Here is a 24273-nt window from a genome sequence, read left to right as displayed (position 1 = left end):
GCTGAGCTAGTAGTGCAACTGACATGCAATGTTAGATAATGTTTCATCCCCTCTAGTTCTGTTTGAAATGAATGAACTAGCTAGCTAGCTAACTGGATAGTGTACCACAGTCAGTTCAGCTCTAGCCTCTAGCTATCTGTCAGGTAGCAGTATCTAACAGCTGTTGTGTGTATGGAAATGTTTTGTAGCCTTTGTTTTGTCAACAGAAGTTAATTAACTTGGTTCGTTTATGCCAGTTGATGTTCCATTGGAGCTAGTCAAAAGTTGACTAAAGTTAGATATCATTTTGGCCCCAATCACAGTCAGTATAGCAATGTAGCCTTATTGATCTGTCAGTTTCCCTAGCTAACTCCCTACTTTTCACACTGACACGGTATAAACAGCTCTACAGGCTTCACAGTGACGGTGCACGGTCAGTACACAACACTATGCTCATCATCTCTTAGCAGGATCAGATGGTGACAGCTGTCGGATCAGGGTCAGACAACCAGGGAAGACCAGTCTACAGAGCTCAGGTGAATTTTGCAGTGTATTATAACAATCAGTGAATGGATACAAAGTTCCATCTTGAGTTGATGGGTAGGCCTAGATAAATATTTGTCATGCCTTATCTGTGCAGGATCAGATGGTGACATGGCTCTCAGCAGGGTCAGGCAACCAGGGGAGACCAGTCTGTAACGGCGCTGAGGTGAACTTTTGCAGATGCAACACTTTATTGTCTCAGGGAAACAAACACTGGACAAGCCAGAAGCTTCACAGATTGAAACTATTTTAAGGCAGTCTGACAAACCTCTAAAGTTGATTTCCAAACTGTATCAAGGGTTGATAGAGGCTTTTCCCGATGACACAAAGCATGTTAAACAAAAATGTGAGGAAGACCTGGGAGACACTACTGATGATGATGCATGGATACAGATATGTTTGAATGCCCAGTCATGTTCATATAATCTCAGACATACATTACTGCAATTTAAGACCATCCATAGAACGTAACATATGCCAGTGTAACTAAATAACATGCACTCAGAAATGTCTTTCCTCTGCTGGAGGTGTAAAACATAAAAGGGGACATACTTCAATATGTTATGCTCTTGTGAAGGCTGGCTAAATGTTATTTTTATCGCAGTATTAGTGACAAATTTGCTTGTAAAGTAGTAAAAAGTTAATTATTTGATCCCACATTTATAGCACACAATGACTACATCAAGCTTGTTACTCAACACATTTGTTGGATACATTTTCTGTTTGTTTTGGTTGTGTTTCTATAACTTTCTCACTCATCATTATTCACGATTTATTCAGGATTATCCATAATCATGGTAGTATCCACATTCATGTAGAAGTATTTAGAAACATATTCTATTCTTATTTTCAATATAAGTGACCCCAAAAGGTTCATATTAGATTTTGTGGAAATGCAGGAAATGAGCTTTAGATGCCCATAAATTCTGAGGGAGGACCTCCAGACCCCCCACCAGGTTATGTCCCCCCCACTTCTAAAACCAAAGTTGTGCCCCTGTATAAGAGATACATTTTATTACCATTTGCAGACTTAACAGACCTTAATCAGATAGTGATTGAATCATCTTGATCAGATGATGAAAGCCTCATGTTAGATAGCACAACGTGTGAATGAGGCTTTAGTTTAGACTGGATTGTATGCTCAGACGAATATATCCAGTTAGCTGGAACTATACAAGGCACCAAGGTAAAGCAGATACTGTAACTTGATAAGAGTTCACTTGAGATCGTAATAATGCGTGGGGACAACAAGACACGAGCTGAAGTCAGCCAACTACGATTCCCCACATGGCAGCTTATTGTCATTGTTGGTAGCTGACTGTTCAGAATCATAACACCACACGGCCATCTACCTCATCGATGCGTGCTCATCATTTTCGTGAAGTTGTCAGCCAACCCGTTTATCTGGAACTTTTTTTTATAAAGAACCATGCTCATAAGGTTCTAAATGGAGCCTGTATGGTGCTATAAATAACCCGTTCCTAATGTTTTATAAAGAAGCATAAAAAAAGGTTCTATATAGCACCAAAAAGGGGTTCCGCTATGGTCACATCCCTTTTTTGGGCAATATAGAACCCTTTTTTATGGTTTCGATATAGAACCTTCATGGAGACTGGTTCTATAAAGAACCTTTCTCAATCTCAATGGTTCTTTGTAGAACCATTCATGGGTTTTTATTCTGGTTTAAAAGCCATAATATACTGTTAAAATGCAATCGTTTTTATTATTGTGTTTATTAACAAGTTAAATCAGGTGTGGTAGCTCTGGAACAGCTGGGAGAGAATTGACACCTATTGACTTAGTCAACCGTTCTCAATTGACACAAGACCATACATGAGTCTTTCACAAGACACTGTCACTGGCCATAGTCATACATAACATGTAATAGCGTAACACAACAGATTAGATCAACTGGAAGGACACTCACTCACGGTTGCACAGAAGGAGCTGTGAGCAAGCCAAGTCCCAAAATATTTGAATGAGCTGCTGCTGCTACATTGACATTTTTTGAACCTCAAAGAACCATTGAAGGGCTCAATGGGTTCTTTGGGTCATTATGGTTCCACATAGAACCAGCACCCTTACCAAAAACCCCTCGAGGAACCCTCATTTTTTTATTGTATACTTCATAGAATTCAACAGAATTGGTAATGATCAATTATGAGATTAGTAATGCTGCTTGTTTTCAAGAATTGAACCTGTATTGCAATGGGGAAGATGGTGGAGGATACAGTTTTTGATGTAGATATTACAATTAGACGCAAGCAAAAGGTGCAGAACATATGACACATAACATGGTAATATACAGTGGTCTGGTGCTTTCTAGATGTTTTCTATGGCAGGGTGGAAAGCCAACGGCTTTTACCAGTCAGTTACAGACTTTGACTATATGAGTTTATTATGAGGGGGTTGTTGCTGCACTCCCATTCAGGTTCAGCGAAATGCTCTATTGTAAAAGCCTTTCGGGAGAGTTCCGAAGTGTGCCATGTGATTAATAAAAAAAAGAGTGAGCTGTTTGCCTCTCTGGATGACAGCCAGAGCCAGAGTTGAGCCCTAGCTGAAGCAAAACTCCTAACCACATTCCCAGAGGAATGAGTAGAACAGGCTCTGATAAAATAAGCACACGCAGACTGTTCTTCATCCTACACACAGGGACACAGCAGGTACATAATGTTAAAGGTATAACTGTGGGCATTGGGAATTTCTCTTACTTATGTTTGACGCCAATCAAATGCTGTCTTTTAAGATACGGGTTATTGATTAAATGATATAATAGGAAAAAAGGACAGGCAGATCGTGCAAATGAAAAAGGCAGTTCAAAGGGTTTTTTTTTCTTTCTTTGTTGTTTTGTGGTTTTTAAGAGGAATCAGCCCAGAGAAAAAGCACTTTCATTTTAGTCTCAAGTTTCTTCTCTGCATTAAAAAAAGCGAAAAATTATTTTGCCAGCTTTGACTGCTGACACTTACTGGCAAATGCTGGCAAAGGCTATGTGTACTTACAGGGGTTGGTCAGTGCATGCTTGTTAGTTTCACCCCTTTTCAGCTTGGTGTTGGTTTAATGTACAAGTGCAAGGTGTGATCGTGTGGCCCTTTCTTTGGAGACCTCTGTCCTCCTCCGTCCCCTCATACTGGGTGGACAAACTGATAGACCAGTCTCTGGGAGACATCAGGCTTGCGGATGATGCCCTTCTTGTAGTACTGCCGTATGGAGCGGCTCAGCTTGTCGTAGTTCATCGCTGGACGGTTCTTCCTCAGTCCCCAGAGTCTCGCCACGTGAGCAGAGTCCTCGATTTTGAAAATACCTGACAGACAGCAGAGTGAGATTAGATATGGATTACTTTATCACTGCATTAAATTGTCATTCTCTGTCTTTAAAAAAAAAATGCTTCTGAACTCAACCCATCAGTTCTTAGAAGTCACACAGCCTGTCCTGCTCACCTTTCTCCTTGTTGAGCCAGCGGATACAGCGTCCATAGTTGTGGGGTTTGAGGAGCAGCTCTCTGAGGAACTGCCACAGGTGGATGGGCTGGCCTGAGCATGACGAGTCTGCCTCCAACCACAGCTCCTCTCCGCCTGCACAGAGGGATGAGCTATGAACACGCACATGCGCGCACACTGCCCCCCCCCCCCACACACACACACATATTTTCTAACAAAGCTGCACTATACATTCTTCCTAGGAGCTATGAACCCACACAACTGCCACTACTCCTTCCCAAGGGCCAAGAACACTCTGGCCCTCAAGAAATGAGATTCATGTCACTTTCTTTCCTAACAAAGCTAATAAAGAGGAGGCTAAACGTACCTGTGATTTTGCTGTCTCCCACGGAACACCTCTCTTTCATCCAGGCAGCTGTAGAGAGGGAAAGAAGGGAGAGAAAGAGAGAAAGATGTATTGTTGTATTGTTTGAACGGAATGATAAAAGCTTCATTATCCTGAGGAGAAAACAGTAGTAAACTACAGTATGTGCAGAATGTCTGTCTAAACCTGTCATCAGGGCCAGCCCCAGGCATAAGCAACAAAAGTGGTCGCTTAGGGACCCCGCAAAAAACATTTTGTAATAATCATGGCTGAATACCGACCTGGAACGCAGAGCATGTGTTTAGGGGACCTGACCTTCAGGGGTCCCCAATTGATTTTGTTAGTCATTCTCACTCATATATCATATTAACATGGGTATAACCTTAGGGCCCCCAAAAGGCTAGGGCCCTGCCAGTCATACAGCTATTATAACACACCTGACTTCCAGATGTCCAGGTGGGCGTGCAGGGTGTCTCCACACTGAGGGGACCTTTGCCTGAAGTCCTCTTCACTCATGGCACACAGGTCTTTCCCAGTGAGCTCCTGGAAGGCCTTGCCGGCCTGAGGCAGTCTATACAGGTGCTCTGTCCACAGCAACCACTTCTGGACGTTCCCCGAGCTCCACTCTATGGGGTCTGGGGATAACAGATAAGAACGGTAGCAATAACACTTCATTTTGGATAGTCCCCTATACATCTATTGATGTTGAACAAATTATTAGCAAACTAGCAGTAACATTTACGGTAAATGTCAACTGCATGTCTGTTGGCCTGCAATAGGGAGGGATCTATTCAGGATAGAGGGTTACCAAAACAAACATGAACACAGTGGAGACCCTAGATATGTGTGGTCCCCATACTGCAGAATCAGTGTATCTCTGGTCACACACACACACACACACACACATAGAGTGCAATCAAATGCTGTCAATCAGAGGCCAATTACTGTCTTCATCATAAAGTGTTTATTTGCCTAGTCTTTTCTCTGCGAGCTTCGCTCTGGGTGAACTCTATTTGCAGGCGTGGCCTAGGGCAAAATGGTGGTTTGCCTAAGGTGGTGTACTGTTCTGTTGTGTACTCTACAATCATTTTCATCAGTTGAAACGCACCACAAGACCACATTTTGGATACAGCGGTAGCAGCAGGAGGAGAAGAAGTAGGGTCTCTGTGATGAAAGGGTGTGACTGACAGAAGACATCTTACAGTTCACACAGTTCTGTATGCCCTTGACCTGCTGTTTGCTTTGCCAGTTGAACAGACCTCACCCATGCACTGTGTACACGGCTGTTGGCAGGCAAGCAGTACCGTCGTTCCCACTAAATCCTGTTGGGTATTTGTTAAACACATGCAAAGGTTGGGATTATACAGATCCTTGAGCAAACAAGCATGACTTGCGTCAGCGAGACATAGTTCATCATTAAGAGCTGTCATCCATCTCATTATCATCTAGCGGCAGGTGGATTCTGCAGATGTGTCTGCTCTGAATCAGTATATCAATACCTTGTGTCAATACCTGATTGGACAGTATGCATGAATAGGCTAGAATGAATGGCTCTGGTGTTTTTCATGCTCATGGAAGGGAGACAGGATCACGCAGTAGTGGCAGCCATAGATGAAGAATTAGGAAAAAGTGTAAAGTCCCTCAGTCCACTGACAATGGCTCATCAAGCCTGGTGGTTAGAGCATTGGGCCAGTACCGAAAGGTTGCTGGATCGAATCCTCAAGCTGACAAGGTAAAAATCTGTCGTTCTGCCCCTGAGCAAGGCAGTTAACCCACTGTTCCCCGGGCGACGAAGACATGGATGCCAATTACGGCAGCCCCCCCCCCCCCGCACCTATCTGATTCAGAGGAAGACACGTTTCAGTTGAACGCATTCAGTTGTACAACTGACTAGGTATCCCCCTTTCCCTTCCCAAAATATGAAAGGCACAGAACGCTGATGTGACAAGGATCAATTAATCCTACATGGAATCGGTACCCACCACAACACATATCTTTAAACAGGAATGTCTATTCTACTAACTACTAATTCTAGCACGAGAGTGGCCATTTACTACTGTAACAGTACCTACCTGGGATGATGTTGAGCAGCTTGCAGGCCGTCTCGATGTCCTTCAGCACCTCCCCGACCACCATGCTTTGGACCTGTTCCAGGGATCGCTCCTCCTCCTGGCCCTCCAGCCCCGGGGAGAGCCCCAGGGCCTGGCTGTCGATGACGGGGCACTGCTCTGGCTCCTCACGGTGCTCGGTCTTGGTTATGGGGAGAGGCACGGGACAAGTCTGACCCGAGGAGGGCTCGGTCACCTTCACAAGCCAGGTGGAGTCCTCGGTGAAGAGCATGTCGAAGCAGGACAGCTGGAGGCCCGGAAGGCCGCGATGCTCAAGAGCCTCCATGCAGGGCTTGGTGTCCTCCATCTCCCAGGCCATATCAGCCTCTGCACCTGTCCTGTCTCCCAAGGGGCTTTCAGGCAGACCTAGGCGGGACGGAAACAATGGGCTGCTGCCCTCTGATGATAGACTCTCCCCTGGACTCGACATGGCTGATGCCTCCTTGTGAGGGAAGAAGAATGGATATTTAGTTTACAATAGTCAAAAATATTTACCAATGTCAAGAATGTGATAGTACCAACAGTATCTCCTATTTGATATGTTAATATATTGTGTGTGTGGAGATCAGTGGTGTAAAGTACTTAAGTAAAAATACTTTAAAGTACTACTTAAGTAGTGTTTTGGGGTATCTGTACTTCACTTTACTATTCATATTTTTAGCAACTTTTACTTTTACTTCACTACATTCCTAAAGAAAATGACTTTTTACTCCTTACATTTTCCAATACACCCAAAAGTACTCGTTACATTTTGACAGGAAATGGTCCAATTCACACACTTATCAAGAAAACATCCCTGGTCATCTCTACTGCCTCTGATCTGGCAGACTAGGTAAACACAAATGCTTTGTTTGTAAATTATGTCTGAGTGATAGAGTGTGCCCCTGGCTATCCGTCAATAAAAATAATTTTAAAAAATTGTGCTGTCTCGTTTGCTTAATATAAGGAACTTGTAATTATTTGTACTTTTACTTTTGATACTTAAGTACATTTTAGCAATTCCATTTACTGTTGATACTTAAATATATTTAAAAACCAAATACTTCTTTACTTTTACTCAAGTAGTATTTTCCTGGATGACTTTCACTTTTACTTGAGTCATTTTATATCAAGTTATCTTTACCAATACTCAAGTATGACAATTTAGTACTTTTTCCACCACTAGTGCAGACATAGGGCATTGACCACATTCATACAGTTCATGACGGAATAATGAAAACCAGCAGTTTGTCATCAAACTTGGTATGATCCTGCAACACCTGTGTGCTATGTGGATAATCATCTGACAACTTCCCATAGCCAACTTGTTGACCCAGAGTAAACAAGTGTTTCTTCATTTGTGTGGGAATGAGCAGAATCACGCTCTAGTTCTCTTTCATATATCCAATTCAGTTTGATGTATGACTGGAAAACATGAATCATTATTTCACTGGAAACCCTGTAGAGAAAGTGTAACCAGTGACCTACATGAACATCCTGATAGCCAAATCGTAATAACCTCTTGGAATTACTGAAATTCGACTTAGAAGTATTATTTAAAAAAAATGATTATACAGTAGATTATGTTTTTGCAGTAAATCAAAATCACAGTACCTTCAAGAAACTATACCTTCGCGCCCAAAGCTCCGGCTGCTAAACGTGCAACAGTTTCAAAATGTTAAGAAAGTCCATCAGAGGGACTGCGGGTGTGACTCCTCCAGAGTGATGCACGGTGAACAGAACAGAAACTGAGGTGAGAGCATGTTTGCAGAGGCTCTTTAAATGTGTCCCGAGTCAAGTGAAGATACAGGGGGAATGACCCTTTAGAGAGTGCACAGAACCAGCAGGGCAGGCATGGGGCAAAATGGATTGCACTGAGTCTCTTACTTGTGGGTCAGTGGCCCAGAATGGGTGGTGACTTGGGGGTAGGTGACTTGTATTGAGGCCTAAAGCGGTACGACCGCCTGCCTTTTCCTTTCAAGGTGCCGTCTCCGCAGCCCTCTGGCTCCACTGTCAGCTGGAATTTTTAATCAAATGAAAGAAAGATCATGTGGAGGAGAAGACACCTCAAATGTAGTATGACGGTGGGCCAGTGTTGTTGTCTGCTAAGGAACAGTTCCATAAGAATTTGGAGGAAGTTGTACTTCTTGTGTCAATTCACTCTGTTTACGTACACTCTGGTTTCAATGGTTTTGCCCTGCCTCATGTAAAGCAGCCCAAAGTTATTCCTCACCATGTGACCTGAACAGGAAAAACGCCTTGCCTTAGAAACTTTCCACACAGCTGCAATACAACTGGCATCAGAGTGGCATCCTAAGTCAATATCAGAGGTTGTCAGCTGTACCACTGACCGGTGTAATCTCAGGATGATCTCACTTATGGCTCACAGTGTACCTGGCTACCTGCTGCCACAGGTGGTAGATGGGAAGAAACTTAGCTGTCATAGAGACAGGGGTTATCAGTAGTTGTGCCGTGGTAAAAGACGCCTGCTATCGCACAGCACATGTTCAAGGAGAGACATGGTTTGTTTGCCCAGAGAGACTGTAAGCCACTGTATTCATAAAACAGCTATAACACTATTGTACCACACCCAGCAACCGCAATCCAAACCATCTATATTTATGTTGATCAATTGTTCCACTTGTTATATGGTTGTTTTTCAAAGAAACTAAGAAACTGATTGAACTGATCAGACATTGAATATTCCTTGGGGTGAGGATAAGGCTACTTTAGCATTACCACAAAGATCCTTGCGGGAACACAGTTGACAGACTGTACCAGTCCTATTAACCCTAAAGGAAATTAAGTTATCCTCTCCAAAAGAGCTCTCTCTCTCTCTCTATTCTCCACGTCTCCAAACCCCTAGTCTATCCCCCTCCCCATTCCTCCTTTTATCTCTCAATTTCCCGCTAAGGTTCTGGGGATAACCCAATGTCTCTTCTCTTCATCAGGAGGCAGATTAAAAAGCGCCAGGCGGTGTACCGGCCAGCCTGCTGTGTGTCCACTCTCCTCTGTAACAGCTTGCGCTAAGCCCATTAGCCCGGCAAATTTAGCCATATTAGCTTTTTCCAAAAGGGGAGGGGACGGGAGAAAGAGGCACATGCTCCCATGGGGAAGGATTAAGGGCCTGACTGATCTCTAAATGAGTTTGGTCAAGACGGTGATATTCGTTTCAGGAGAATTAGGCTTCGCTCCATTTGCTAGCCAGGCCTTAGACTGTCACGACTTCCGCCGAAGTCGGCTCCTCTCCTTGTTCGGGCGGCGTTCGTCAGTCGACGTCACTGGCTTTCTAGCCATCGCCGCTCCATTTTTCATGTATCCATTTGTTTTGTCTTGTTCCATGCACACCTGCTTTTCATTCCCCAATCAATCTCCATGTATTTATTCCTCTGTTCCCCATCATGTCTTTGTGAAAGATTGTTTGTGTTACGTGTTATTTGTTGCCGCGCCAGACTGGTTTGTTTTTTCCGTGGTATTTCACGAAGATGTTTATTGTTAAACATAATTCTTGTGACTGTTTTGCTCGTTTTGCACTTTTGCCTCAATAAAGTGTGCGCCTGTTCACAAATCTCTGCTCTCCTGCACCTAACTTCGCTACCAGTATGCACACACTTGACAGAATCTTTCACCTACCATGGAGTCAGCAGGAGCAGGTACCCCGGTCAGAGTAGTCGAGGAGCGCGTCCAGGAACACGCGGCAATGCAACATCATCTCGGTGCCATGATGGATTGCGTTGTCCACACCATGGACCGCTGGGAGAGACAGGAAGTCTCTCCAGCGCCTCGACCAGCGCAACCGGGGTTACCTCTACCCGTCCCGTCCGGATCCAGTGCCAGTGGGATGCGTCTCTCCCTTCCCAGGGAGTATGATGGGACGGCCGCACCGTGCCAGGAGTTCCTTTTACAACTGGACCTATACCTGACCACCGTTCACCCAGCTCCCTCAGGAAGGGAGAGAGTATCCGCCCTTGTCTCATGCCTCTCGGGGAAAGCTCTGGAGTGGGCAAACGCCGTGTGGGGAGAGGAAGACGCGGCGTTGGACCACTTCGAGGAGTTCAGGGGGAACGACTATTCCATTTGAGGCAGGGGATGAGGAGCGCACAGGATTTCGCGCTGGAGTTCCGGACCTTGGCCGCCGGAGCAGGATGGAATGACAGGGCCCTCATCGACCACTATCGATGCAGCCTGCGTGAGGTCGTCCGATGGGAGTTGGCCTGCAGGGATGCCGCCATCACCTTTGACCAACTGGTGGATCTGTCCATCCGGTTGGATAACCTGCTGGTCATCCGTGGACGTCCTGAGGGGGCTCTGTCAGTTCCATCTCCCAGCACTCCTGCTCCGGTGCCCATGGAGTTGGGAGGGGCTGCGCATAGGGAGGCTAGACGTGCACCATCTGTGGCCGCAGAGGACACACTGCCGGTCGGTGCCGGGTTGGTCCCTCTGGGAGTCGAGGCAGCAGGCAGGGCACTCTAGCGTCACCCCAGGTGAGTCTGCACCACTCTCATCCAGAGTCCTCTGTTGTCCACCTGTTTGTACCTGTTTGTTTCCCTGAGTTCTCCCCGCATTCCCAGCATAAGGCGCACGTCGATTCAGACGCAGCTGGGAATTTTATCGACAGAGCGTTAGCTCTTAGTTTAGGGATCCCCATTCTTCCTGTGGATAGACCTTTCCCGGTTCACGCTCTGGATAGTCGAACATTAGGGTCCGGGCTAATCAGGGAAGCCACCATCTCCCTGGCCATAGAGACGCAGGGGGGTCACGAGGAGAGAATCAGTCTCTTTCTCATTGACTCTCCTGCATTTCCCGTGGTACTAGGCCTTCCCTGGTTGGCTCGTCATAACCCCACCATTTCCTGGCAACAGAGGGCTCTCACTTGGGTGGTCGCAAGAGTGCTCGGGGAGGTGTGGTGGGGTTTCCGTTGGTGCTACCACGGTGGAAAGTCTGGCTCTGGCTCTTTCTTTTGTCTCAATAAAGTGTGCGCCTGTTCACAAATCTCTGTTCTCCTGCACCTGACTTCGCTACCAGTACGCACACACTTGACATAGACACACAGTCAGATGAACTATAGCCATGAAGGCAGCCATCCTCCCTGGTAACCATTTAACCACTTTCTTATTTTTTTTTTGACATTCTCTGTATCAAGCCTGCTTGTAATAAAAGCATGGATGAGTCTCTCTGTATCAGACTGAGAAATGAAACGGCAGCACCATGGCAATGTTCCTCAGGTGGTAAAATGCTATTTTGGTCACATTCCTAATGTGTGATTCAAAATTGTGGTCAGAATCAATAATAACACCTAGGTTTTTTTACCTGGTGTTTTATTTTTATTGCCTGTGAATTAAAATGTGTGGCTATATTCCCTCTCTGTGCTTTGGCTCCAACAATAAGTACATCGGTCTTGTCTTGATTTAGCTGGAGGAAGTTGTGAGCCATCCACGTATTTAAATCACTAATACAGTCTAATAATTGATCCCTGGAGCTAAAATCCTGTGGTGACAAAGAAATGGAAAGTTGTGTATTGTCTGCGTAGCAGTGAAAATCAATGCTGTGCTTTCTGATAACACTGCCAAGGGGTAACATAGGTGCTACAGAATTTTTCAGGAACAGGAGTTGAATACCCTGACTGCTATATCTTCTTTAAAACAACTCTTGAAACAACAGAGTGCATCAGTCATGGATATAGGGAGACACAACAGTCACCAGATTTCACTTGTTGAGTCCTCTCCCTGTGCACTTCCAAAGAAAGGGCTCCCTTGTTTGATTTTGGAGTTAAAGAAGTGTATATAGTCAGGTGTGACTGTTTGCTGTGTGTGTATGGTTTAAAGAGAGATTTTGGGGCTCTATTCAATCAGATCCGCTTTAGTCGACATCCGCAATGCGGATGCGACAGCTGTCAAATCCACAAGAGGCTCCTGGCATTAAACCTAAAGTGGGCATTGTCATTGGCTGCAAGGACTCGCATTATGAGAAATCCCATGCAGCCTTGTTTACAAGTTCAAAGTTTGAACACGACACTAAACTGAGATGTAGGATTATCTACACCTCCATTAGGCTGATGGAAATATTTCCTTTGTATCCCCTTTTTCTCCCCAATTTTGTGATATCCAATTGCGATCTTGTCTCATCGCTGCAACTCCCCAACGGGCTCGGGAGATGGCGAAGGTCGAGTAATGCATCCTCCAAAACATGACCCGCCAAGCCACGCTTCTTAACACCCGCCCGCTTGAGCCGGAAACCAGCCGCACCAATGTGTCGGAGGAAACACCATTCAACTGACGACCGCAGTCAGCCTGCAGGCTCCCAGCCTGCCACAAGGAGTCACTAGAGCACAATGAGCCAAATAAAGCCCTCCCCCCCGACCAAACCCTCCCCAAACCCGGACGACGCTGGGCCAATTGTGCACCACCCTATGGGACTCCGGGTCACAGCCGGTTGTAACAGAGCCTGGGATCAAACCCCAGGCTGTAGTGACGCTGCAACACTGTGACGCAGTGCCTTAGATCGCTCCACCACTCGGGAGGCCCTGAGTGTAATTATTTCTATATAGCCTACACTTTCTCGTTCTGAACTTCAAACACAGGTGCGACTGGTGACACCGATTTGACAGCTCCAATGTAGTTACACCTACAAAACATCAACTATGCGGGTGTCAGCTATCGCCGGTTAACACGTGATCTGATAGAATCTATGCCTTAGACAAGCCTCAGGGATTCTTAGTTATTATTTTTCATGGGAAACTTAGAACCATCCAGGTAATTCACCAGAGTTTCATAACATTCGGGGCACAGCCCTGAAGACCAGGGGCTTACATTTCCTGCAATTCTACGCCATTTTACATGACTGGAGACATTACAAGTATATTTTTTGTATACCACACAATTGACCAAAATGACAAGAAACTCTGACATTGACATACTGAGATAAATAAAATGAACAACCCATGTCTTAATTGCAACCAATAGCATAGGCCAATGAAAATAATGGATACACAGATTGTAGGCCTACAATATGCGGTAGAAATTGCAGTCCACCAACTTTCCAGTGGCACTATCTTATCCAAGTAGATTTTCCCCGCAATTGTATTACGAAATATTGCAAAATACATTCTAGCTGCTGCCTGCTGTTCATTGACAGCTATATTGGCAGCAACAACTCAACAATCAGCTGATATTTGTCACATGGACTGCCTAATTGCCGGATTCCTGACTGTAGGCCTATGAGCTCATGATGTGACAAAATACAATTCACAGCAATTTTTTCAAAGAAGCTATTGATCCTCTGTGGATAAATTATGCTCTCTGGTGTAATATTTTGAATGATTTCATTTATTTCTGTACAGACAGGAGTAATTATATAATTTGGCAAATGTATTTCAATGGATCTGCAGCACTTCCAGCACCTCTTCCTGCAGCTATGTGTTCTTCCATGGATTGTGGCCAGTAACCCCATGTGAGGTTATTGCATAGGTAGGCCTACTGTTACAATAATATTAAAATAATCTGATCAGCGAGGAGCCTACAATTACAAGATAATAAATTCAGTAGGCTAAGTCAATGAAGCTTATAGTAGTTTCAGCTATATTGTTATAGAAATTATGTAGACCTTATGACTTGTTTGACCACTGTAGCACAGTTTCAATGTCCATAAGGCTAATAAGAAAGATGTCAAATTCAGTGAAAAAAAAGAAAATTGGACAATGATTGATTTATCAAGACCAGTTCCCATGCTTGTCTCAAAGTTGCGCAATGACGCTGTCCCAATCAAAACGGCGCTGAAATGATCAGTTGACCACACATGGCAAATGCTTTACATTTATTATAACCAGTGGTGTAGTGCCATAGCTCAATTTTCTATTAATATTTCGCCATCATTTCTGAATGAAAGTTTGTAGGAACATGTAGCCTATTGCATATCATCCAAATTCTAAGATTGCCTATGCATACACATAAGCGGCTCAATTCATTTGAAATAAAAATGTCTTATTAAATCACTGTCAATCGTGAACAACAATTATTCATGTTTTACGGGTGAAACGTCCATTCTGCATGCATGCTAACCCAATCAGTCTCATGGGAATATGCATTTCAATCTTCTTGAATTACATTTTAGTCATTTAGCAGCCGCGCTTATCCAGAGCAACTTACAGTAGTGAATGCATATGTTTCATACATTTTTTCTCTGTACTGGTCCCCCATGGGATTCAAACCCACAACCCTGGCGTTGCAAACACCATGCTCTAGCAACTGAGCCACAGTTGGGTTAGCATAACTCTAGCCAAACAATTCTAGGAATAGTATTTCCTCCATTGTTGTAATGAATGACGTAGGCTAAGTGGTCTAACTACTGTTTAATATAATTTTAGATCAGATGGAGTTAAACACAGACACCTGTATTTGGTTTCAATCAAGGCATATTAAGCCTATGGTGGGTGCTGTTGAGTTCACGTCGTTTTATTTTTCAGACATTTCAGCACAATCGTCCTAAATTGTCACGAGAAATGATCTGGTGTTTTTGGTCTAACTGTGGCCTAACATTATCTATGCTATTACATTCTGTTTGTGATTTTGAATACTAAGCATTCACGGGTGACTCCCGTGTGGCTCAGTTGCTAGAGCATGGTGTTTGCAACGCCAGGGTTGTGGGTTCGATTCCCACGGGTGACCAGTACGGAGAAAAAAATGAATGCATTCACTACTGTAAGTCGCTCTGGATAAGAGTGTCTGCTAAATGACTAAAATTTAAATGTAAGTAATCATTAAGTGATCTTGTGAGACATCACACCATTCTGAGAAGTGGTGGAACATCCCTCTGTGGTTTACCGACAGCACTACACCAGTGATTATAACAGTTATATGACTTTGGGAGTTTCACATAACCACAACTTTACACCATCGCAGCAGTGCAAAAGATTAGCGGCTGACACAAAAATCATTTGTGCTAAAGCCCCGAAAGACAGGTCTTGGTAATGTCCCTGGAATCAACAAATGGAAGAAAAGAGGATGAGGATACTAGCTTAATATGAGAGTGCTGGGAAGATCAATAATACCCAGCAATGCCTACTGTTCTCACAAGGATGTAGCCTTACTGAGAAAAAAATTACAGCCCCTTTAAACTCTCAGACCTCTCATTTGTTATTTAACCAGGAAGTCCAATAGAGGTCAGAGCCATGTAGGCCCACATGTGACATATCCTTACTGCAGGTGACTGCATGTTAATGAGAAGCCCAGGGTCTACAAATGGTAGAATAGGCTAAATATGATAATAACGCAACAACAACTGATGGGAGTAGCTAACTACTGTAGCTAACTAACTTGGGGTCCCGAGTTGCGCTGTGGTCTAAAGCACTGCATCAAGGTGTCACTATAGAAACGCTGGTTCGAATTCAGGCTGTATCGCAACTGGCCGTGATTGGGTGTCCCATAGGGCGGTGCACAATTGGCCCAGCGTTGTCCGGGTTTGGCTGGTGTAGGCTGTCATTATAAGTAAGAATTTGTTCTTAACTGACTTGCCCAGTTAAAGGTTAAATAAAAGCATTTAAAACATGTAAACTAGCCAGCTGACCTCTGTAGCAAGCTAACAAGCAATGCTAAAGGGATTGCAAACGGGTTAGCTTAACTCTAGCCAAACAATTCTAGGAACGTATTTCCTCCATTGTTGTAATGAAAAGGTGCCTTCCTTGTAGCTCAGTTGGTAGAGCATGGTGTTTGCAACGCCAGGGTTGCATTCACTACTGTAAGTCGCTCTGGATAAGAGCGTCTGCTAAATGACTAATATGTAATATGTTTCGGTCCCAAAACACCGTTTTCTGCAGCCTAGTGGGAAGAGTGCTGATGACGTCATCCACTGTATGTGCGTTCCGATTGTGTCCAGACTGAGAAGAAAAACGCACACAATGCATACCTGACAGCCTCATGAAGTGGTCAGCCAGCTCTGAACACAATCAGACCACAAAGTGACTTTTGTGCGTCTAGACCCGTCTTTTCAATGCGTTCTTCGTATTCTGTTAGCGGAAGCCGTGTGTAAGTGTCAAGTGTAGACATGACCTTAGTGAACGGTTTCTTTGTGTGCCACGCTGTTTTGCAGTTGTTGTAACATGGGACCATTTTCACCTGTAATGCAGGTGCATTGGCATCAGGCCAGGTTCTTCAGAGAGGAACACCCTTTTGAGGAGGTGACTACAGTTACCTATAGGGGTGTGCCAACCTGAAAATACTGGTATTCATAATCGTAGGACTATTAGTAATTGACAGTTAATAGTCGGATCGGATGATACTTTTGATCTTGTGATCGGAAAACACACAAGTGTTTTAATATGCCTAAAATAGATGTTGGCAAAATACCAATCTCTCTGCGAAATAAACTGCAGATTAGGAGCAGCGCGTGGAGGGGTGTGTGTGTTTGTGTCCTCAATTTTCAGCAAGCAGTTTGATGTCACTCATTCAGAATGCGCATCCACGTTTAATCTTTTCTCCGTACCCTCGCCCCGCTTTCGTTAGATACAGTACAATGCACATTGATAGCTTGACCAAACGTCCTACCCATTTGATTTATCATAGTAGCAGGAAGCGTCAAGAAATGATCTGACCGAAACATGCAAGGAGAAGTGGTTAGGTGAAAATATGAAGCGAATCGAGTGGATTTAGAAATACAGCTTTGCTCTATCCAATCAGAGCAGCTAAATCAACATACAGCCCGCCCTTCTATTTACAGACAGCCAAACTAACCAGTTGAGTTATTTAGACCACGTAGCACCTCGCATTTCATTGAAAGATTCGTGCCGGGTCTGGCACCCGAAACTTACTTTTTTCTGATCACGGATAGGCTAATAACAAAAAATACTCAGATCATTGCCCATATCTGTTAAGATACTTGTTTTGTCCGATTAGGCTACTCGGCACACCATACTTTTTACCTTTTCCAAATGCTCACATAACACTCAATCTTGACAGAATATTATCCTTACAGCACTACACACGCACGTTTTGAGTGTCTAGTGCTATTGAACACCTGTACCCTTAATATTTCCTATCTCTGAAGAGGCCGTTGCTACATACTTAAGTGCTGTGGTGTTATGGTTTGGGTAGCAGCCAAACCAAACCATTGTTACTTTTCTGTAAAATGTACAGTGCCTTCAGAAAGTATTCACACCCCTTGACCATTTCCACATTTTGTTGTGTTACAGCCTGAATTTAAAACTGATTAAATTGAGATTTTTTTGGTCACTGGCCTACACACACTACCACATAATATCAAAGTGGAATTATGCTTTTGTCTACATTTTTTACAAGTTTATAAACATATTTAATCTGAAATATCTTGGTTCAATAAGTATTACTTACAACCTCATGCTAATTGCATTAGCCTACGTTAGCTCAACCGTCCCGTGGAAGGGACACTGATCCCGAAGAAGTTCTAAGAAGTCACATAATAAGTGGCATGGACTCACTCTGTGTGCAATAATGGTGTTTAACATGATTTTTGAATGACTACCCCATCTCTGTACCCCACACATATAATTATCTGTAAGGTCCCTCGGTCGAGCAGTGAATTTCAAACACAGATTCAACCACAAATACCAGGGAGGTTTTTCAATACCTCGCAAAGAAGATGGGTAAACAAATTGGTAAAAAAAACCCAAACATTGAATATCCTTTTGAGCATAGTGAAGTCAGTAACTACACTTTGGTTCGTGTATCAATACACCCAGTCACTTCAAAGATACAGGCGTCCTTCCTAACTCAGTTGCCGGAGAGGAAGGAAACTGCTCAGGGATTTCACCAAGACGGAAATTGTGACTTTAAAACAGTTGCAGAGTGTAATGGCTGTGATAGGGGAAAACTGAGGAGATAGTTACTTCACAATACTAACCTAATTGACAGAGTGAAAAGAAGGAAGTCTGTACAGAATAAAAATATTCCCATACCTGTTTGCAACAAGGCACTAAAGTAGTACTGCAAACAATGTGGTAAAGCAATTCACTTTTTGTCCTGAATACAAAGTGTTACATTTTGGTGCAAATCCAATACAACAGATTACTGAGTACCACTCTCCATATCTTCAAGCATAGTGGTGGCTGCATCATGTTATGGGGATGCTTGAAATCGTTAAGGACTGGGGAGTTTTTCAAGATAAAAAATAAACGGAATGGAGCTAAGCACAGGCAAAATCCCAGAGGAAAACCTGGTTCAGTCTGCTGGTAGATTAATTCACCTTTCAGCAGGACAATAGCCTAAAACACAAGGCCAAATCTACACTGGAGACAGTGAGTTCCTGGGTGGCCGAGTTACAGTTTGGACTTAAATCTGCTTGAAAATCTATGGCAAGACCTGAAAATGGTTGTCTAGTAATGATCAACAACCAATTTGACAGAGCTTAAAGAATTTTGAAAAGAATAACGGGCAAATATTGCGCATTCCAGGTGTGGAAAGCTCTTAGATTTACCCAGAAAGACTCACAGCTGTCATCGCTGCCAAAGGTGACTCTAACATGTATTGACTCAGGGGGTTGAATACTTATCTAATCAAGATACACTGGTGTTTTATTTTTCCTGTATTTTTTATAAATGTTAGAATGTTTCTTCCACTTGGAAGTTACAAAGTATTTTGTGTAGATCGTTGACAAAAAATCTACATTTAATCAATTTTAATCCCACTTTGTAACACAACAAGATGTGGAAAGAGTCAAGGGGTGTGAATACATTCTGAAGGCACTGTAAATCCATCAGGCACCTATGCCATTCTGGTCATCCACCAGGGGAGAATTTTGGATAATGCCATATTTCTCGTTTTTATTACCTCAGGGATTCCTTCACTATCTATAATTGGCAAGATACCTTTCATGTAATGGCAGATAAATTGGTCTGTGGTCACATTTGTGATCAGTCCCCTCCTTTATTCCCTGTACTCCCTGTACTCCCTGTTCACTCATGACTGCACGGCCAGGCACGACTCCAACACCATCATTAAATTTGCCGATGACACAACAGTGGTAGGCCTGATCACCGACAACGACGAGATAGCCTATATGGAGGAGGTCAGAGACCTGGCCATGTGGTGCCAGGACAACAACCTCTATGGCAACTGCACGGCCTCCGACCGCAAGGCACTACAGAGGGTAGTGCGAACGGCCCAGTACATCACTGAGGCCAAGATTCCTGCCATCCAGTAGCTCTATACCAGGCGGTGTCAGAGGAAGGCCCTAAAAATTGTCAAAGACACCAGCCACCCTAGTCATAGACTGTCCTCTCTGCTACCGCACGGGAAGCGGTACCGGAGCGCCAAGTCTAGGTCCAAGAGACTTCTAAACAGCTTCTACCCCCAAGCCATATGACTCCTGGACACCTAATCAAATGGCTACCCAGACTATTTGCATTGCCCCCCTCCTCCCCCCTCCCATAGTCACTTTAATAACTCTACCTATATGTGCATATTACCTCAACTAACCAGTGCCCCCGCACATTGACTCTGTACCGGTATCCGCCTGTATATAGTCTCGCTATTGTTATTTTACTGCTGCTCTTTAATTTCTTGTTACTTTTATTTCTTATTCTTATATCTGAATTTTTTTTAAACTGCATTGTTGTTAGGGGCTCGTAAGTAAGCATTTCACTGTAAGGTGAAATTCCCCGATTACCTGTTGTATTCGGGGCATGTGACTAATACAATTTGATTTGATTTGAAATTGATTGACAAAAATCAGAAGTCCTCAGACAGGTGCAATGTTGCACAGTTGAGGCATACAGATTCTCTAATACCTTGATGTTGAATAAAATACAATAAAATGAAATACCACATCGTGCTGTATGACAGGAAATTGGAATATTTTATCAGCATAAGAGCTGCATCTTCATAAGATGTAACCCCATATACCTTTACCCCATAAGATAACTTCAAAGTAATTTTCTTTCAGAAACGTTCAATTAAGACCAATGCAGAGCGAACAGCACCTGATAAATTACTGATAAGAACACACCTTGGAGACAATTCTGTGTCTTTTTTGCCCATACACACAGACTCCACAAAAAGTACATCCTGACTACCTGTCCGACTCCTTACCTGGGCCAAGGTGTGCTGGCCTCTGGGTGGTCTCAGGCAGGGCTGAGACTGGTGCTGAGTGTAGACAATACAGGACCCCAACAGGTGTAAGGTAGACTAGTGGTGATGATTACCTCTAGTCCAGTTAGCTCAGATTCCAGTCTCTTCTGTCAGTCTGCAGGTGTCTGGTGTTTTATGATGGGCCAGGAGATGCGCCAGGCAGGCAGGCAGCAGGTAGGGAAAGCAGGCCTATAAGTAACCCAGAAGACTGATGAAGAATCCTCTACCTGGGGGCCTGAGGCTGCCTACTAGACTCTGCTGGATCACTCAGCAGACTTAAAAGGCGCAGCCCAAAAGCACACTAAGGCTAACTAATGCTATCAGTGACAATGTACCTGCTGTGGGTGTGACAGAGGGAGAGTGAGAGTGTGTGAAGGAATTCCAGTTCCATTGACTGCAGGTCATATTTATACTAGGGCAGCCTTGTTTACCTAAGCACACACATTCTGTGTGTATGTGTGTGTGTGTGTGTGTGTGTGTGTGTGTAACACACATAACACAAAGTAATTTCTCAACCCTGTTAGTACAACGGCATCTGATCTTAGTTCAATGTATATGGGTGTCTGAGTGTCCATGACAGCTTCTTGTTTAATCTGGAAGATTCTGTACAGATTAATTGAAATTTCATGGGGAAATAGACTGTACGTCAGTTTGAAAAATTATTCAGGTGGTTAGAAAAGGATACTTGAAAATAGTTATTCTGATGTAAAAAAAATCTTGAATGTAGTTAGTACTTTACTCTACTTCACATGTCCAACCATCTTGGGAAATGAATTCAACATAGATATTACACTGAACAAAACTATAAACGCAACATGTAACGGCCCATGTTTCATTAGCCAAAATAAAATATCCCAGAAATTTTCCAAACTTACAAAAAGCTTATTTCTCCCAAAAAAATTGCCGCAACATTTGTGCAAAAATGTTTTATCCCACTTTGTAACACAACAACATTTGTGCCAAAAATTTCACACAATAAAATGTGTGCAATTGTTTTGGGAGAAATAAAGTTTTTGTGAGTATGGAACATTTCTGGGATCTTTTAATATGTGTTTTACCCCTGTTAGTGAGCATTTCTCCTTTGCCAAGATAATCCATCCACCTGACAGGTGTGGCATATCAAGAAGCTGATTAAACAGCATGATCATTACACAGGTGCACCTTGGGCTGTGACAATAAAAGTCCACTCTAAAATGTGCAGTTTTGTCACACAACACAAATGCCACAGATGTCTCAATTTTTGAGGGAGTGTGCAATTGGCATGCTGACTGCAGGAATGTCCAACAGAGCTGTTGCCAGAGAATTGAATGTACATTTCTCTACCATAAGCCGCCTCCAAAGTCATTTTAGAGAATTTGGCAGTACGCCCATCGTGACATGAGTTATGGTATGGGCAGGCATAACTACGGACAACGAACACAATTGCCTTTTATCAGTGGCAATTTAAATGCACAAAGATACCTTGACGAGATCCTGAGGCCCATTGTCGTGCCATTCATCCGCCACCATGTTTCAGCATGATAATGCACGGCCCCATGTTGCAATGATCTGTGTCGCTGAGAAAAGGCAACACTATACCTTAAAGATGCAGTCTGGGATCTTAAGCACAAAAAATGTGTAACATATTGAATGAATTGGATTAGTATCATATCATACGAATTGCAACAAAAAAAGCAGGTAGTAACATGTCATACAAAATGGATGACATAGTACACAATTGGATGACGTAATACACAAAAAACGGGGAACCGTTTTGGCTCGTGAGCACCACTTTCAAAACCACTGTCTGAAATTATACAAAAGTTCTGGAGCATCACTAATGACTATTCAATCTTCAATGGATTAAGCTGTTTGTGCTGATACTGAGGATGCATCCTGTTTCCTTTCACTTACAAAACCACTGAGGAATGTGTGACAGTGTGTCATTTTCACTACATTAATTATTACTTCCCTTCACTTGCTGGCATCAACATCTTAAGTGCCACCTACTGCCTACTGTGTATATTGGAGGTGTTCGGGGAAAAAAGCAAAAGACAAATTCTTCTTCTTCTTCTCTTGGGACCTAGACCCGTATTCATAAAGTGTCTCAGAGTAGGAGTGCTGCTCTAGTATTGGTTTCACCTTTTAAATCATAATTAATAAGATAACAAGGACAAGGGGGGACCTGATTCTAGAACATCACTCCTACTCTGAGATGCTTTATGAATACGGTGCCTGATCAGAAAAAAAGAGGTGGCCCTAATCCCGCCAATTATAATCTAAAGAAAGTGAATGACGACAGGTGGACTAATGTAGAAGTTTTCCCATTTGGCAATAAATGATGCATGCTCCCCCCAAATGACAGTAGAGTATAGCTTTTTCCCCCATTCATAATGTTGTATTTGCACTGTAAGCCATTAATTAATAGTTAGCAGGATTACCGGACGTTAAAAAATGCCACAATGCTGCTCCCTTAGCTATGGGGGGTTTTGTGTTTAAGGAACAATAAGGTAACAGGACATAATTTGGTTTCATGTGTGAAAAAACCTGTGGGAAAGGGTTTGGTATATGAAGCTTGCATCCATTCTATATACACTACGCATATCGACACAGATGATAAACAGCTCAAAAGAAAAAATCTAGTGATTGATCTCTAATCAACTGTGCCTTTTAATCCGTAAGAGTTCATTTTCTGTTTTTTTAAATAACAAGAGCGTGAGTTAGATATCATTACGCATGCAGTGTTTGAATGGAGTAATTGTGAGATTGGGAGAGGGAGTGCTGCTAGCTGAGTCACAGGATAGACACAGGGCCTTTAAAGAAACTGATCCTGGCGTGTGTTTACTGTTAAACAGACACACCAATACAAACCCACACTAACCCTGCTATTTTACATCTGCAATAATAACAGGAATCATGAAAGACGGCCTCCTCTCTCTGGACCTGTTATAATGGACCCAAGGCTGGTGAGTGTGTGCGTGTGTGTGCGTGTGTGGGCGCGTGTGTGTTTGCGTGTGTGTGTGTGTGTGTGTGTGTGTGGCTTATTGAATCATGAAGCAGTTAAGTGTGTGAATGAATAGTATTGGAATACAATACATTATTTCCAGACTGAACTTGCCTGCAAAAATTATGAAATATCATGCATTGGACCTACACTTTAAATTGGCAAATAATCCTAACCACATTCATTCAACGTTACCACAATGAGTCAAATGCCATAAAAAAAAAAGAATCTCAGTTAAGCTGAGTGGCACAGGCCTCACTCTCTTCTGTTTGTTTTTGGATTTGCCGACATCCCATATGAAAAAATTTGCATGGCAGTTACTTGAACCATGGGAAGAAAAGATGTTGCTCTTAAAGCATTTAGAAAACTTTGCTTTAGAATAACATTCTCATGGTTGAGGCAAGTATTTTGGAGAGATAAGAATTTATCAAGTTGTCACAGTTCCAATTGACAAACGTGTACCTTGATGTTATTTACTACACTGTAACCTCCCTCTGTGACTTTCAGGGTTGGAGCAGGTGTTTTTGGCATGAATAATACATTCAGTTATGGGTTAATGGACTGTTCTGGCTCCTTGACTTATTTTATATGCATAGGTATTGACAATCTTCTATCAGTTGATAGAGTGAAATTAATGGGATTATGTCCTCAAATCACTTTGACTAAATGTGGTGCAACAAAGTAGCCAACTAAACTGTGTTGACAAGAATGAAAACATAATTTGGGGAATGTTTATGGTAAATACATTGTTGGGGTTATTATCTTCTCTAGAAAAGGGGGCAGTATT

The 24273-nt window shown here is 43.2% G+C and overlaps 1 protein-coding gene across 4 annotated transcripts; it reads right to left on the bottom strand.

Annotated features, from left to right (window-relative positions):
• Positions 1-684: 684 nt before the first annotated feature.
• LOC106582703 (SAM pointed domain-containing Ets transcription factor) lies at positions 685-20868 on the bottom strand. Of its 4 annotated transcripts, none has more exons than XM_014166023.3 (6): positions 20465-20868; positions 6396-6873; positions 4761-4958; positions 4327-4374; positions 3960-4136; positions 685-3823 (listed from the first exon to the last, which is right to left on the bottom strand). In XM_014166023.3, the coding sequence occupies exons 2-6, from the start codon at positions 6859-6861 to the stop codon at positions 3645-3647; spliced, it is 1068 nt and encodes a 355-aa protein (XP_014021498.1). In that variant the 5' UTR covers positions 6862-6873; positions 20465-20868; the 3' UTR covers positions 685-3644. The 4 variants fall into 4 exon arrangements, with proteins under 4 accessions (XP_014021498.1, XP_014021497.1, XP_014021500.1 ...); XM_014166022.3 differs by having other exon boundaries at positions 20578-20868; XM_014166025.3 differs by lacking the exon at positions 20465-20868 and adding an exon at positions 16311-16503.
• Between the last annotated feature and the right edge of the window lie 3405 nt (positions 20869-24273).

The sequence above is a fragment of the Salmo salar genome, chromosome 22 (assembly GCF_965601325.2).
Source record: "Salmo salar chromosome 22, fSalSal1, whole genome shotgun sequence".
Classification (NCBI taxonomy): domain Eukaryota; kingdom Metazoa; phylum Chordata; class Actinopteri; order Salmoniformes; family Salmonidae; genus Salmo; species Salmo salar.
This window is presented reverse-complemented; position numbering and strand designations above follow the sequence as displayed.